The sequence below is a fragment of the Symphodus melops genome (assembly GCF_947650265.1).
Source record: "Symphodus melops genome assembly, chromosome: 1".
Classification (NCBI taxonomy): domain Eukaryota; kingdom Metazoa; phylum Chordata; class Actinopteri; order Labriformes; family Labridae; genus Symphodus; species Symphodus melops.
The window spans coordinates 5950571-5967935 of record NC_136691.1 but is presented as its reverse complement, the minus strand read 5'-3'; the positions used below and the strand labels follow the sequence as shown (position 1 = coordinate 5967935).

Genomic DNA, 17365 nt, shown 5'->3' with positions numbered 1-17365 from the left:
CACTTCCTGTTCACTCTGAAGGCTTTAACCAGGTGGAGGACCCCAATATATCTTCTTTAAACACTCTGGACCCTACACTAAAAATACCATGTCTTCCTCTTCAGGCCAAAGACACACACACACACACACACACACACACACACACACACACGCACATGCACATGCCACCAGCACCAGTATATAGTGTAGAGGACTCACAATGTAATTTTCAGAAAATGCTCCTCCTATCAAAAAGTGAGATGGCTGCAACCAACAGAATGTACTTGTAGCGCTTCACACACACACACTGACAGAAACACTCGCAGAAAGCGACACACTACAGCAAAAATGCACACACACACGTCACACACACAGCAGCTAATAAACCAGCTCTATTGAGTACCAAGAGGGTCAGTGGTAATAATGGCTGGCTGCTCTTGACTCTTTCACGCTCTCTCCCTCTCTCCTTTCTTTTCCCTCCTCTCTAAATTCAATTCTCTTTTCAATGTGAAAACCTTTCCCCTCACCTCTCCACCACACACACACACACACACACACACACACTCACACACGCACTCTCTCTCCTTTTTTCTCTTTCATCTTATTCCCTTTTCAGCCTGTGGAGCTTTATTTCAGCGAAGGTCTGTTTTATTTGGTAGCAGTGGCTCTTGACACGGCCAAGCAGACTCAGGTTAATATATTTTCGCAGCACTCTGACTCTCTGTTATTTATTAATCAAACCACAGAAAATAAAACTCTAGGACTGATATAACCACTTTTTACACATTTCTTTGTCCTTGCAGAAAGCTGTTAACAACCACTTTTTATTTTATGTTTCAGTGAATGAATGGTACCAATCAAGAATATATTTTATGTTTTTGGCATTTCTTTCACACATTTTTCTGTACGACCTTGACAATTTCAAAAAATAAAAACAACTTGTGATTTTGGAAATGTCAAAAGAAAGCACATACAGTAAATACACTTTTTTTCTTGGGCTTCAGAAAAACATTTTAATTACAACATAAGGGCCTGTGTCCACTTGGTGTTTTTTCTGGGCAGAAAAGTGCTGGCTGTGCGCTCTGAGCACTTCCATGAAGGGTTTGGGTGCACTGGACCTCCCTCCTGTCTCTATGACAACAGTCTGTTGACAACGGCCGGTGTATGACCGACACTGCTCCATTACTTTAAATTCTATATTTTACATCGTATACTTCCCGATCAGACATGGAGCAAAGAGGACGTGGTTACAAGATACGATCCATAGGCGGCAAAAATGTGGGGAGTATAGTAAGAGAGTGCTTTTCTAAAAATGTGGGAGATTTGTAACTTGACACTGGCACTCAGGAAATACATTTAAATAGCAAAACTTTCTGAACATTTGATCAGTTGGATAGAGGCCTAAGTAGGCCACACTTTTAAACCAAGCTGTCAGATGAAGTATAGCTACATGTTACCCTCAGAAAAATGAAACGTTTGCATTTTGGATTTATTTTTGACTTGAGAAGAACATTCTGCAAACAAAGGTATTGTTAAAAGAAGAACACAGCCAAGAAACAAAGTATTGCTTACATTTAATCTTTTATTATTTGTATATTTATTGCAGATCATAATTTGGCCACCATATCGTAGAAAGGTAATTGACATTACATATGATGAAAACCTATTTTAATTCTGCAAAGGGAGTTTTACTTTAGTTTTACACCCTGTTTTTGAACATGTAACAGACACTTAGGTTGAATATACACACATATGCACAAACAGAAATCTGTGGAAAAGCACTGAAGGAGAGGTGTCAGAGTGAGAGGGCGGTCCTCAGCGAGTGGTTCTGAGCTGGTGGTGGTGTTTGGTGCTTGCTCAAGGGAACCTCGGCAGTGCTCAGGAAGTGAACTGGCATCTCTCCAGCTACCAGACCAATTTCCAGATTTGCCAAACCCATCCGGATCCCGTCCCAAGTCTTGATAGAATGAGCTACTGCTGCCCATATTAACGTCACAACATGCAGGCCTGATTAAAACTGTCAACAGATAGGAATGACTGGAAACTGTTGTGTATTATTGCATCGCACTGAATTTGCATTTTTTATTTTGAGCGTTAGTGGCATGTCGACATGTAATGCTTCAGGATGAAAACAGTATTTCATAAATCAGGAGAAAAAGCTGCAGTCTGCTGGAGATCACCTGTTCTTCATCAAACTGCCTGGAGATATGTTTGTGTTTACTTTGGCTTTGTTGCCCTCCAGTTCTGTGTGAGCACATCTGTGTATGCCTCTGTTTCTATGATATGACTGCATGTTTGATATGAATGATGCAACAGGTATCTGAGCCAAGCAGCACACAGCTGATTATTTCCATGAGTCAGAGAGATGAGCTTTATTGCTCGTTTGTTCCTGAATATTTGATTACCAGCTCTCATGTGATCACACCTGCTGTTGTTAGTGATCTTGTCTGTGGAGATCAGTTTGTTGTTGTTTAACATGCTTGAATTTTAGGAAATCGCTCATTTTGATTGAATTTGTTTACCGCAGTTGTTATAGTAGCTGTATTAAGTCAAAATGAATAGCTGCAGTTATTTGGTCCAAAACAAGGAAGCACATATGTGCTACTGTCGTATTTTTGCAGACCTGAGAGCTATGGGAAAAAAATGCAATTTCAGGTATTGTTTGCAACATGAAAGCAGAATCAAACAGTATTTTCAAAAACATATTATTGCACTACCTTTCATTTTACAAAAGGTTTGATGCAGCATTATCCCAAACTCAAATTATAGTCTGAGAACAACAACAGGATGACTGTTGCTGCTACAACTTGAAAGCTTACCAGGTGGGATGATGAAATAATGTAGGCGTTAGCTTGCTGTTAAATCTCCTTCCTTTGCGAACATTTTGGTATGAATGCAGAATCTTCCAGGAAACATAGATGGCTTAAGTTGTTTTAAATGAAGAGACACTTGCAGGCAGTTCATCCTTGTTGCTTTCAATGCAGTGGATGAATAACTATTCTACTATACTACTAGGGGCCCAGTTGTTCAAAAAGTAACCTTTAAGCTATTCCATTAAATCTATCTTTAAAGAAACATTAAGAATTAGAAAATTGGAGAAGATAAGGTAATCTAATTTTGTTTCTTTTTGTAAATGCATGCAGTCACATCCCCTGCTCACTACAGCATGTGGGGCTGCAGCTCAGAATCAGATTACTTGTCATAGAAAGGTAGGCATGGAGCATTACAGACAGACCCGCATTATATCTTCTGTTTCTTCACTGCACTGCGTTGAGCTCTTAAAAACTCGTTTTTCACAGTATGGCTTGCTCTGACCATCCTCGTCAGGCCAGGACAGTGGACTATATATTCTGTATTTGTGTACATATGATGAGATAAAGAGTGGGAGATAGAGAGAGGAGTGAGAGCCATGAGAGTTTACTGATACAGTTACTTACACCTTTAAATTGATCTAAGGCGAGTCAGAGAATGGACTCCACTATGTGATGTAATATAACATGATGTTGTGAGGTGAGAAAGTAGTTTTTATTCCAAACATGTGACCTTATGTCTTTTAGAATATAACAAAAAATAAGATGACATGTTGGCCTTGCATAAGCCAATTCCTACAGGATTTAGTGTTAATTGAAAGTTGAAAATTGAAAATGCAAGTTGCAATTTAAGTTCGTTGTGAGGAACTTCCAGTTTGTGTGAATGTTGGCGCCCCCTGTGGACAGAACATGTACAACAGTTTAGAGCTCTGGTAATTAGGGTTGCTAATCTTGGCAAGTCTGAATTAGCTGGATATTATCCAGTTTAAAATAAATACAGACAAATTATGCTAGATTACCTGATTCTGAATTCCATCATTCTTATCCAGTTCACACCTTTCGCCCAGCCCTGAATACTGTATATACATTCACTGTTATCTAGCAGAATGTACAGTATATTGACTGAACTTATTCCTGACTGTGTACATGTACATGCTCGAATTGGGATAGCGGGGATACTAAATTAAAAACATCCATCAGCTTCCATGATATTCCATCATTCCTTCCATCTATTACCAGTTCAGTCTTTTCTCCAGTCAGCACATTCTGCGTACAGAACATCCAACATGAATCAGCTTCATCACCCTCCCTTATTGTCTCTGTGCTGCCTCCTAGATGTTCCAACGGGTACTACGGCCAGCCGGCTGTGCCAGGGAGCTACTGCCAGCCCTGCGATTGCCATGGCAACTTGGACCTCTCCATACCTGGCAGCTGTGATCCAATCACAGGCCAGTGTCTGCGCTGTCGCCAAGGATATGGCGGCCCAGCTTGTGACAGTTGCGCTGAAGGTTACTACGGAGATGCAATCATAGCCAAGAACTGCCAACGTAAGTACATTTAGAAACATCAACCAGAGACAATAAAGAGATAAATGAATAGGTTTTAATACATCCGTTGCTTTGATGTGCTGATGGGATTTTTGTCACAGTTACAGTTAATTCACAAGAACTGACATAATTACAGTCATATAGGAGATCATTTAATGAAAAGCAGGGAAAAATAAACAGTTATTTTGACTGCCCATCACTGCAGTCGTCTGATTAGATTTACAAAAATTCAATGATTTACAGTATGTAGTACAAAATTAATTTTCTAGCCAAATCTTAAATGTAACCAGTAGGAAATGTTTTCTATAAGAATAGTTACAGAATAGATAGCAAATAGGTAGTATGTAAAGCTTGTGCATGACGGTCACCTTAATTGATGCAACAAGTTCAGTACACTGATAAAAGAATTGGCGTGTTCTTTCTTTTTAAATGTTGTAATTCCTGCAACAGGTTTACTTGGTTAGTAAGTAAAAGCCTGAATTTAAAGCGCGATGTTGTTGTTGTATGTTACTGTGGCGTGAGAAACGTTTGCAGCACTTCATGCTTTGAATAAATGTGGTAGTCTCTCAACACGGAGGTCAGGGTGTCAATCCCCAGCGCCTGCAGGCACATGTTGAAGTGTCCTTGGGCTAGATACAGACTCAAAATTGTGTCCGCTTCTACGTCAGCTTTGTGGGAATGTGTATAAGTTAATACTGATGTTTATGCAGCCTCGGCCGTCAGTGTGTAAATGTGGTGTGATCAGAACACTAGAATGCCATTAAGTCCATTTAAAAGATAGCGTTTGTTTCTTGGATATTGTCATATATTATCAAAGAAATATCACAGAAACTTGCCAGGAATTCCTCAAACACTGAGAGAAAAAAAAAGAAAGATCACCATAAAACAGCCAATATTGCAGCTTCAGATTCTCAGCAGGGGTGTTACACTGAAGAGCTGTTCTTCCTATGTGAAACTCAATTTCAGCTAAATGATATGTTTTAATCCTTTCACTAAAACACTGAGTGGATGGCACACCATCTGGAGAGTGTGTGTGTGTTTGTGTGTGTGTGTGTGTGTGTGTGTGTGTGTGTGTGTGTGTGCGTGCGTGTGTGACTCTATTGACGAGCAGCTGTGTTAGTAGGAGGTGTGATGTCGTAGCGGCCTGCTGACTGCCAGCTGTGTTTAAAAGTAAGAAGAAAAACTTTACCTGTAAAAAGGAAAGGGGGAACACTTAAATATAGGAAAAAAGAGATGGCAGCAAACAGACGTACAGATGGCGCTTGTTTGTCAAAGTCTTCATTATAAAAAAGCCTGTTCTATTGACAATAACAGGCAGGCAGAAATACATGTGAGCAGAAAGACAGACAGAGAGACAGAAGCAATACATAGACAGATAAAACCATCAGAGAAGTGCAGAAGCAGGCGGATGGGGTATTAATGTGTGTTTGATAGCTCATTGTTCTGTAGTTGTTTCCCCTCTCCACCCAGCTAAATGATTATTGATTAATCAGCCTGATCTATTGCTCTTCTACAGTGCTGATCGGCTGCTCGTGTCTGCGAGTTGGAGGGCTGTTATCGATCCCAGACGAATGACCACCAAGAATTATTAAAACACAACAACTCTGTGCTTCTGTCAGTCCATCTCTCTCTCTCCGCCTGCCTCGCTCGCCCTATCGCTTCCAGTCTTAATGAATTTTATCGAGTGAAGCCGCAGAGTTCAGGCCAAGTCCATTTTCGCACTAATAGACTGTAGAAATCTTTCACTTTTTCTTTGGATGTCAGAGTTCTCATCTTGCAGACAGTTTCTTCTGCTGCCTGTAATAGCTGAGTTTAATTCAGTCTGAAGAATAAAAGTGGTTTTGATATCAGAGGCAAACTTTACCGCGAAGCCATTTGTTTGAGGAAGGAATTTAAGAAAATGAACTCCTCGGTCCATTCCTCACACGAAGCATCGTCGTTTGCAAGTTGTTGAAAAGTGAATTACTCCGTCAAATTTGTCCGATCACTGGAACAAAGTGGATCTGTAGTAGCTCAATAATGTAATTATACTTCTTGTGTTTCGAACACTTAATGAAAGATACTTCATACAGAAGATCAATAATCTCTTCAGGGATTTGGGGAAACTACACAATTTCAATTTGAACCCTCTTAATGGGCTGTCCAGTGTTGTGTTTAGTTCAGAAGCTCACCGGCCTCCATGTAGTCATAAAGTCAAAATGAAAAAGTTTGAACAAAGAGAATATCTTGAAAACAAAGCCCCAATCAATGTGATGTTTGATGACTAATAAACCACTAATAAAGCATCTTTTTGAATGAGAGGCGAAACATCTTTAAACTTTGACCAAGTCCATTTGGAGTCAACCTTGTGTGATCTCTACATTCTACATTGAGTGTTGAGGTTTAGTCAGTGGTCTGGTTTCTGTTTAAGGTATGTTTATAGTCCGAAAGGTATCAACCAATAACTTATCAGCAGGTTTTGTGGCATGTAGGAAAAGACAACACAATCCACAGACATACCATCTCCCATTATCAGTAATCAGATGATGATTTATTAATCTTCATAAACAGATATTTGCGTCCAAGTACAACTGACACACGTTTCAGTTGAGTGAACAATCTGCAGAACACAGTGTCCAAATGTCAATCGGTGTTGTGCTTCCCCAATCTTGAGTTCACGCCGTAAATGATCAAGCAGCCAATTCAACAAAACATTTTATTCTTGTTTTCTTCTTCCACTTGAGGACAGACTTGACAACCGCTTATAAATCTGATAATACCTTTATAAATCATCAGTTACTCATCATTACATCATGATGATGTCACTCCAGCAAACTTCAGGCCCGTTAGTTGAAAGTAAATCACAAGAAAAAGTGTAACTTAATATTCACAGTTAAAGACCCACCAGAAACAGATGAACGAGGCGCCTCTCTGGGAGATACAACTGAGAAATCAAAGCATTCATTTTGCTGCTATATCTGGAGGGGCGATTTGCACTTTACTTTGGAGCGGAACGAAAGGTTGCTCCTCAAGTTAATACCAAGACCGTTTACAATGCTGCACAAGATAAAAGAAGTTTTGACAGGAAGTCCTTTAACACTAACTTCTGACCACATCGGAGGAGAAAGTTGCCATCGTTGCCTGAGGCGTATGTTGTGATCAGTCAATAACCGACTCTGAGACCGCCTTTGCATTCCCATGACCCGGATGACTGCTGAGAATGTACACAAGCTTGACTCAGAAACTTTGATTTCCATGTCATTTCAGTGGGATAAGTCAAGTTTGTGTTGTTTTAAATATTTGTTGCAGCAGAATAAAGTTCCCTTTGGCGTCGAGGACTTAATCACTCCTACACCGATTTCATTTAGATGCAGAAATTTGAGGAGTGATGGGATGATAGCTGAAACCCCCTCCAGTCAGAGCCTCCAGCTGGATGCTGGGTGGTGGTGGGGTTGAGCAGGAGTTCAGCACTGGTGCAGGTCAGAGCTGGAAGTGAAGGAGCAGAGTGAGAGACTGGAAATCTTGCAGCTAATTAGAAGGAGGTGTTGTCAGGTGATTGAAATTGGGATGTAAAAGGAAAGAAGATATCTTTCTATATTATTTTCCTATTGTTGTCCTTGTAAAACTAAACCCTCCATAATAAACCAAATACCCAGAACATTTAACAAACCTTAAAGATTTCTCGTGTTACACATTCAATGACATTACATACAGCTTCTTGCTTCTGTCAGTGGAGAAATAAACAAGAAACACAGTTAACTTATGTTTAACTGCATACATTAAACAACGTCTCATCTCTCTCAACATTTCCCCTCAAGGCTCCGAAACACAACATGTCATCATTGTGCTCATAACACAACATATCTGCGTCTTTGGCTGCTTGTTTACCATGAGTAAGAACTCAATTTATACAAGCTATGCAAACTGAATAGCTTGTATAAGTTATTGATATTAAGCCAACACACCATTGTGCTGCTCACGGTATTCAATGGATGCACGGTAGCTTCTCATGTCGCTTGTTTGCACGACAGATTGCTTGGTAAAAGAACATAACGTATTTTCAAGTTACAAAGAATTTCATTGTCAGCATCAAGGCCAGAACAGGGAAGAAAAAACATCAACAACAAAAAGCAACATTTTATCCCACAACAAGGCTCGTATTGTACCGACTGACAGAACGGAGTCCAGATGGTCCCAGAAGGGTGAAGCTAGAAGGGCGAGAGACTGTGTGTGTGTGTGTGTGTGTGTGTGTGTGTGTGTGTGTGTGTGTGTGTGTGTGTGTGTGTGTGTGTGTGTGTGTGTGTGTGTGTGTGTGTGTGTGTGTGTGTGTGTGTGTGTGTGTGTGTGTGTGTGTGTGTGTGTGTGTGTGTGTGTGTGAGAGAGAGAGAGAGAGAGAGAGAGAGAGAGAGAGAGAGAGAGAGAGAGAGAGAGAGTGTGAAACAGTGACAAACAGTGAGGGATGTCTGTGTGCATGTTTTCTTGTATGTTCAATCAGGCATGTGCGTGTGCATCGGCATGTGAGGAGCTTTAAGTAGGAAGGTATGCATGCATCTTTGCTTTTCGTGTGAAGCAGAAATCACTGTACAGTACACTATATATCATGTGGACCTTAATGTGGGTTTTTGTATCTGTGTTTTTGTGTGCAGACATCTGCTGTACCCCTCTCTCTCTCTCTCTCTCTCTCTCTCTCACTCTCTCTCTCTCTCACACACACACTTCATCATCCCACACTCAGGTCTGTCCTTCTGTCTCTTTGAGATCCAACCCTAGAGATAGTCAACACTTAAAAACAGGCTACAAGTCTGTGTGTGTGTGTGTGTGTGTGTGTGTGTGTGTGTGTGCGTGTGCGTGTGCGTGTGTGTGTGTGTGTGTGTGTGTGTGTGTGTGTGTGTGCGTGTGTGTGTGTGTGTGTGTGTGTGTGTCTGACAGCCCATCCACCAGATGGGAGCTGTGATGTTCAAGCTTTATAATTGTATATCTAATGGGTTGATTGGCGTGTGTGGGTGTCTCATTTTCTCCCTTTAGTAAGATTTTAAACACTAAATTAAACCAAGTTGAAGTCGTACAGACAGAGACTTATAAACGAGATTTCAAATTAACGGGAATGTTTGGGGGGAAAAAAGTGTTTGTAAGCCACTGAGGATGCACAAAAAAACCACACAATCATGACAGAGGCCATAACCTGAATGTTATACTGTCAATGCCAAAGGAATGAAACTCCGCCAGAGAGGAGAATGAATGAACGTTTTCACGTTTCAGTGAATGTTGGGCCATTTACAAAAGGAATGAGTGACAGAGGAAATTCAAGGCAAGCTGCTTTGTTTGACTTGGAAACAAGACTGGTTTAGAAATGTTTGACAAAGCAGTGAACCTTGACTTTGGAGGTGACTGTTTTTTCCTCTTTTGTGCACATTTTTAGACGCCTCTGTACATAAGGAGCTCTTTGTTTACAATTCATCACTGTCTTCTTCACAAAGTTCTCAAATTGTTTGGACCTCTAAAAGCTATCTCTTTTGAATTCTGCCAGTTTTAGATCTTGAACCGAATGTCTAAGAAATATCAAGTAAATTTGAGGGGAATCTTGGATCATTTCAGACAAGTTTTCTGGGTTTTCTGGCGTTCTGTACTTGTATGCTATTCATCCCACATTTGTGTATGTAGGTATATTTGGAAGGCCTAAATTCCCACCAATTGAGACTAAAACAACGGAATGATCATCAGAACTAAAATGAAAATGTTGATTTTAACAGCAGAAATAAAAATACAGCCACGTTACTTAATTGGTACAGACTGTAAGGGGGAGGAGGGGGGGTCATTTGTTAATTATAAGAGCTGTTCATACATTTGCACAGTTTGGAGCGCAGCTGAGTTAACTGATCAGCAGATACGTTGCAGCTAGTTGTTAGCCTGATAAGTAACATTCAAGTTGTACTTCTTCAAATGTACCAAATAATATCTTTATTTCTTACTTTGAGGCAGGTAAGGGCTTTGCTTGTTGTCGTGGTTTGCACTTTTGTCCAGGATTCCCTTTTCTTCCTTTGGCTTTTCCCAAAGAAACATAAGCACCTAATTTTAATCAGAGTAAACCGGACAAATCTACATTTCCAAGTTCAAAGTTCAGCTAAGACATTTTTCTCAGTTGCAGCCTTTATTTGTCATATTAATTCAGTTTTTTAATATACGGACTTTAATCTGGCCAAACTAAATCAGCCCAGTGGACTGAAGAATCTATTTGGGGAGCCGAAGATTTTTCTCCACAGTGCAGTCAGCAGGATATTAAAGTGCATATCGACAGCTAATCCAAAAGAAGACCTTAAGCTGAATCTGAGCTCTTATCCACTCTAGTGTGAAGTATACACACTCACCAGTTTGTGTAACTGCTAAACCACTATGTGGTATTTTATGTACTCCTGTAGAAAGTCTTCCCTTAGTAAATGAAGATTGGTGTAAAATATTCAGTTTTCTTCTCCTCTCCTGCAGCCTGTCAGTGCCACACTAATGGCTCTATATCTGAGGCCTGCAACCAGGAGACTGGAGAGTGCCAGTGCAGAGAGAACGTGGTTGGACGACAGTGTGACGAGTGCATGGTAAGTATTTTAAGTAATGCCAAAAAGCTTTACAGATATTGTCAATGGTTAGATCAAACACTTTATTTTACACATAAACTGTAGGTTTATTTTTGTAATATTGCAAAAATCTTTTTTTTTGTGTAAAGGACTATTTGTGTTTTAAACTCAGCCATAGGGGGAACCTGGTAGGTCAAAAGCTCATGGGTTTTGCTTCAAATCATTTTTCATGACTTCCACTTTTAACTCCACCTGATAAAATCTTGATTTTACATTGTTTTCATTTTTTATTAATATGATCTTTGGTTCGTGTTTATATGACATTTGGCCTTTTGAATAAAGGTATTTTTTGTTTTTACTTTTTTTTATTGATCCCAAAAGAATATTCTACCTGTTAAGACATGATAACTCTGTGACATCCCAACTTTGAGTTTCAACATGTGTAGCCATTTATCTAACAGTTTCCCCAGCAAATGTTAAAATTCCTCCATAATGTTGGGAGTTTACTTGACATGCAGACTCTGGTTGTTGGACATAAATCGTTTATTTATGTAAAAAATGTACAAATTGTTGATTTTTTTCTGAAACGGTCTTACTCCTTTTCCTTTTTACACTTTTCATACTTTCACTTTTTTTCTCCTTGGTATCCATCTGTAACCCTTCTCTTACCTCTCTGCATTGTGATTGGTCCAGCCTAATTGCTGGTGGGATGCTGAGCGTCAGGAGTGTATGCCCTGTCGCTGCAGCCCTCACGGCTCTATGTCTCAGCGCTGCGACGTCGAGGGCCGCTGCATCTGTCGCCCCGGTTTCGTGGGCCGACGGTGTGACCTTCGTCGTCAAGGTTATGAGAGGCGGGAAACGCGGAGGCCGGTGGAGCGCGTCCCCATAGAGGCTGTGCAGCAGAGATGGGGCGGCTCGTCCCGTACTGGTGGTTGTCCAAGGGGGGCGTACAGGCCTAAGACAGGGGTAACACACTGCACGCTGTGTGGTGTGTTCAAAGAAGCATGGGTGTTGGGTTTTTTGAAGTTACAAAAAGATTTGAGGTAAAAAGACATTTATGTTGCAAAGTATTGCAGCATTTTAGTTTAGTTTTTCTGGACATGACGGTTTGAGCAAACTGCATGTAAAAGTGTGTAATGCTTGTAATCTGTGTGAGGAGTTACTAGCATGGCTGTGTGTACTTTTGATTTGATTGTTATACATTTGTGTCTGAAGATGCTGCTTTGTGTGAGCAGTAATACAAAGTCCAGAGTGTGCAATGCTGTGAGACAAATATAACAAGAGCAATAACATGTTTCTATTTAAGTTACTAAACATGTTTGTTGTTGCTGTTTTAGTGCCTAAAATGTTTTCATGTCTTTGAGGAAAAAAAGATTTTCTGAATTATCCACATTCTGTATTCAGGAGGCTGATCTGTGTTTATTCAAACTTCATTTAATAAGTAGTAGTAATAGTAGTTTACATGTAATATACTGTATATTTGTCTTTGCTGACGACATTTCCAAAGAGTCATAGAAATAGTCCTGGCTGTCATCGCTTAGTTATAGGGTTACTTTGTTCATGTCTGGACAACATGCAGGGCATTGATTTTCATCTTTCATGGTAACAACAGGAGGTACTCGGGACTCTAAGACGGTTCTTGCACTGACCTGAGTTTTCTTTTATAACTTAAGATAAATGTTCACAAAAAACAACATAATCGAGGAATAGTCACGTTTTCTTTTTATCCCAAAGTCATATTTAAAGACAGACTGAACAATCTAAGATATTTCTCCAGTACTGAATGTGTACTCATTTGTTTCCATCTTCAGAAACAAGTCCTGCAGTACAGTCCGTGTAACCTCCTTTTCTTGAAACTGTCTTGGTTTGTCGTTCCCCCAATCCCTCCCTCCCCCTCTTTTCTCCTCTCCATTTACAACCCCTCTGACCTTGTCTGTTCCCGTCTTCCTCCAGCCTCAGACTCACGGCATCACCACAGGAGGAGTGTGTGTCCCGTGTCACTGCAACTCCTTCGGTTCCAAGTCGTTTGACTGCGATGAGTCCGGTCAGTGTCGGTGTCAGCCGGGCGTCAACGGACCCAAATGTGACCGCTGCTCCCGAGGGTTCTTCAACTTCCAGGAGGGCGGCTGCACACGTAAGCACACACACAGTGAGGTAGCACAAGACTTTAAAGACATCAGTCAAAGAAACAAACGCTGACAAGGAAATTCTTACAAAATTAGAACAGATACTGTCATACTGTATTTACACTCTACTTAAACTAGCAATAACAAAACGCTGTAAAGTACTCATTTGTTTTTTCTTTTAAATTTCAAGTTTACATTAAATGTCTGCAGAGATATTCCATTCTCTAAAAGGTAGTGTTGTATTTAAGACCAGGACAAGGCCAAGACATAAAGGGATCGAGACAAAGAAATACTAATGATAGCAAAAGAAAGACTACAAATAGGAAGGAAGGAAGGTACAAATCAAGAATTAGAAACTGACAGAAGGTCGGCAATAAAGAATGGTCTTTATTGAATTATTAAGAATGGAGAGTTAAGACTAAGTCGTGTGTCGATATGAGAAGAAGACGGATGAAAGTTGCCAAGAGAAGGGAGCTGCTGTTTGATATGAACATCTTTGAAGTGGGAACAAGCAGAGTTATAATGATACAAGCTACTGTATGAATAAATGATGGAGCTAAATGTTTTTGTATATTACTTGGCTGTTGAATGAACATCGCTGCTGATGATTGTTCTGCATAAATAATGTTTCAGAAAGGTTTTTCTTGAAATGAAAGGGAATCACAACAATCGTGTATTCTCTCCTCTGATAATCAACGAGTATCCGAAAAGATTAGGCACTGAACTTGCATCCAATACAACAAACGCTGTCTAACATCTAAGCTATAAGGACACCAATGTGTTGGTTTCATGCAACAGCAGGATTAGTGGGATTTCTTCGAAAAAATTACTTTCTACATAAAAGGAGGATCAGAAATGACTTGGTGGAAAAGACTATGATTTGCCTTTTCCATTATACTGCCTGCTTGAGTTCAGGAAATAAGGAAACAAAGCATTATCTCAACACTTTTTTTCCATCCTGTAATTAAGATCAAGGCTCTCCATACGACTGTGAAAGCTCCAACCAATTACATTACTTTTTTTGCAGTTAGCCTGTACTTGTTAAATGAAGCCAGGTATTGATCTTTTCAAAAGAAGTAGCTACAGTATATGTGCTCGATCAGTGGTTATCAAGTCTGGACCCAAAGGTGGCTCAAGAATCTGTCCCTGAAGAAAAAAAAAGCTTTGGTCTCAAAGTCTGTGAAGTGCTTTGTAAACTTGTTTGTTTTGTTCCTGTTCCTTGTTTCTTGTTTCTGTATCGTGTTTTTTTATCGTCTATGGTCCAAACTGGTCCAAACTCGTTGAAAAATATTAGATATTTGAGTTTCTATTTTTCATAGAGGAGTTGTTTTTAGGGCCTGAGGCTGGATGAGTTAAAAGAACCCCTGTGCTTCTAACTTAGAGTTAAGCCTTTAATAAAGTGGTTAGTCCATGCGACCCATAGGCTATTTGAATCTCCGCTTTCTCCCATTTCTGACTTTATTCTGACTTTATCCACTAACCTATCTCTGAATAAAGGCATCAAAAGCCCCAAATTAGCCTTAAAAAATGTAGCTTTTAATAGATACCATATAGTCTCCAATGTAAGGTTATTGTGGTTACTGAGCGATAGTGTGGTTTGTTTTTCTGACCAGAAAATGTACATCGGTAAGAAATGTTTTCTTCGATCCAAGAGTTGAGGTTTTTTAATATCTTCGCCTGAGGGTGTGCTGTGTTATCTGAAAAACCGGTTTCCTTTTTTTTTTTAATGTTTATTCCAAACCAGTCTTTTTTTCCAAGGGAATATGTTCAAATTATGAAACCATATGCCCTGAAAACATGGCAACTCAGGAAGCAGGTGCAGCAAACTTTTGCTGCCCAAAATGAGGATTAAGCCTCCACACACCCCGAGTACAAATATAAATAGATTTTTGCAACTTATCTCCTTATGCAATGAATTATCGATGCCAAACTCTGTCTACAGCCAAGAAGGGGAAGTTATAAGTTAACCAGAAAGCCTGGTAATAAAGCACAAAGACAAGATATGACAGGGGATTATTGGCTTTCATTTATCTTGACATCACTTCCACTGTGATGCTGCCGCTTACAAAAACAAGAAGTTTGTGTTTAAAGAGCAAAAAAATGTCCTTCAAGTCGAGTCAGAACACAGAAATGAATCAGTCTGTTTCCAAAATGTGTACGGGCAGCAGAAAGAGAACTTTCATCAACAATAGGATGAGAAATAACTTGTGCTATTCTAAGACAAATTTCGTCTATTTGAATTGATTAAAATATTATCAAAACAAAGTCTTCCCTTCTGAAGGTGACTTCATTAGCACTTACATTTCATGCAGTCAGCGTGGTTAGAAATCCGGTCCTGTGGTATCGATCCTGAATGACAGGTGGTGACTGAGTGAGTTTATTGGTAGTGAATAAATTAAAATGAACAGTCTTTTGACGTTCCTGACTTTGCAATAATAATCAGTAAAAAAAGACTTTCATGTGCATTAACATCTCAACTGATATATCATAAAGTGTAATTTCACAAATGATATGTCATGATATTTATTTTGTGCTCCTGGGACCCCTGTTCTGCATCCTGCCAGGAGGAAAACGCTGCTTTAAGTACTTGCTTTGTACTTTTTGAACAAAGAGAGTTGAGTTCACCAAACTTCAACTCCTCGTGTGTGCAAACACAAACACACGGCCCAACATGATTGTGATTCTGCTCTCAATCCCAAACACTTTAATTGTTAAAATTGAGTTGGCCATTCAGCATGCTGTGACACTGCATGAAAAAAACACTGCCATTGTTCAGAACTCGAGGAATGGGGATGCTTAAAGGCATTTGAAGTTTTATATTTTTAACCTGTCCATCTACTAGCTACTGATATATCTTAAGAATGTTTCAAAGCTACACTACCTCTCCCCCCTCCTCTTTTCCAGCCTGTCAGTGCACTCATCTGGGGAACAACTGTGATGCTAACACAGGACAGTGCATCTGTCCTCCAAACACCATCGGTGAGAGGTGTGACCGCTGTGCTCCAAACCACTGGGGCCATGACATCATGACCGGATGCAAGGTAGGCCCGATCTCTCCTAGCAAAGAGCAGTCACTCACATTTGTCTAACACACTGTACTTGTGGTTACACAAGGAGGGGATCGCCAAACACGCTGGCACAAAATGTAAGGGGAAAAAAATGACAAAGATAGAGTAAGAGCTTATCTTCGGTTAGTGGCTCAAGTAACATAAAAACATTCACGCCCCTCACTTTATCGCTTTGTTGTTACCAACCATATATTCCCCCCTCATAATAGATCTCCTCTTGAAAGCCACATTTCATCTTCTCTTATCTTTGTTCTCCCTTTCCTTTCTTGCCATACTGTGTTCTCTTATTATCCCTGCGCTTGTTTACACAGCCTCTCCTCTGTTCCCCTTCCCCTTCATCACCTGGCTTCCTGTGAATCGTTCCCATTTTGTCGACTTCTCCGTTTTGTAACAACGTCTTGGTTCAAAGCATTTGAAAGTAATTGTTCTGCACTGAAGCCATCTCACCAAAGAGCCGCGAGGCAACAATAACAGAAAACTATTAGACGCAGCACTAGACTATTAGCAATTAGGGGCTTGAACATGAAAGTCGTGTAGGACTCAGTTTAACAACAGATTGATCCAAAAGAATACAACAGTAGAACAAAGAGGGATGCAACAGATATACAGTAAGTGGTGCCTAACTAAACCAGAGGAACAAAGTGAAACACAGCAAAGCAAATACTGTGTCAGCAAGTGCAGAGATAACAAGCTGGCACTGTGCAACACGGATACACGACACATTCCTTACTGTGAAGACTTTATTTCAACGATCACATAGAGATAATGTTTTGCCCCTTTACAACAAGCTATTTAGCTGCAGATATGAACAGATATGAACACACTGAGTGATAAAAATCAACAAGCTTTTACAGTGAAAGACTGTTGCTCTGGGTGAAGAGCTCAAGATCGGTCTTCGTAATGCTACACCTGGAGAGTTATTTCAACAATGATACTCTGGATTCTCTCTGTTCTCATTTTGGTGGATTAGCTGTAGCTGCTCATTTTCACTTTTGCCTTAAAGTTGAGATTAAATTATATATCTTTTCAGTAATTTAATAGAGATGATGATCTCCCTTGGATAATTTCGTCCAAGGAAAAGGCTGTTTAGTCCTTGAATTAACATACGACCTAGGTGAGTGGATGGCTTTAATTCTAGGTCTGAGTGCACCTTAATGTTTCCTGAGGACTCATCGGAGAAAAATGCTGCCCCCCTGTTCGGTGTATAACAGATGATGCTTTTTTCCCCTTTTAAACGCAATTGATGTACGAGCGCTTATTACATAATCAGCAGGCAAGCACTACTCAATA

General features: G+C 40.0%; 1 protein-coding gene across 3 annotated transcripts in view; it reads left to right on the top strand.

The window, feature by feature from the left end:
* The window catches only part of lama2 (laminin, alpha 2), a 178323-nt gene that overhangs the window by 94143 nt on the left and 66815 nt on the right, over window positions 1-17365 (top strand). For 2 of the 3 annotated variants that reach the window (XM_079344161.1, XM_079344160.1), the window contains exons 21-24: window positions 4125-4336; window positions 10796-10902; window positions 12835-13015; window positions 15912-16048. In XM_079344161.1, coding sequence (XP_079200287.1) covers window positions 4125-4336; window positions 10796-10902; window positions 12835-13015; window positions 15912-16048 — 637 coding nt within the window. Of the gene's footprint in view, window positions 1-4124; window positions 4337-10795; window positions 10903-11574; window positions 11848-12834; window positions 13016-15911; window positions 16049-17365 lie in introns of all 3 variants that reach the window. The other variant, XM_079344159.1, reaches the window with a different exon arrangement.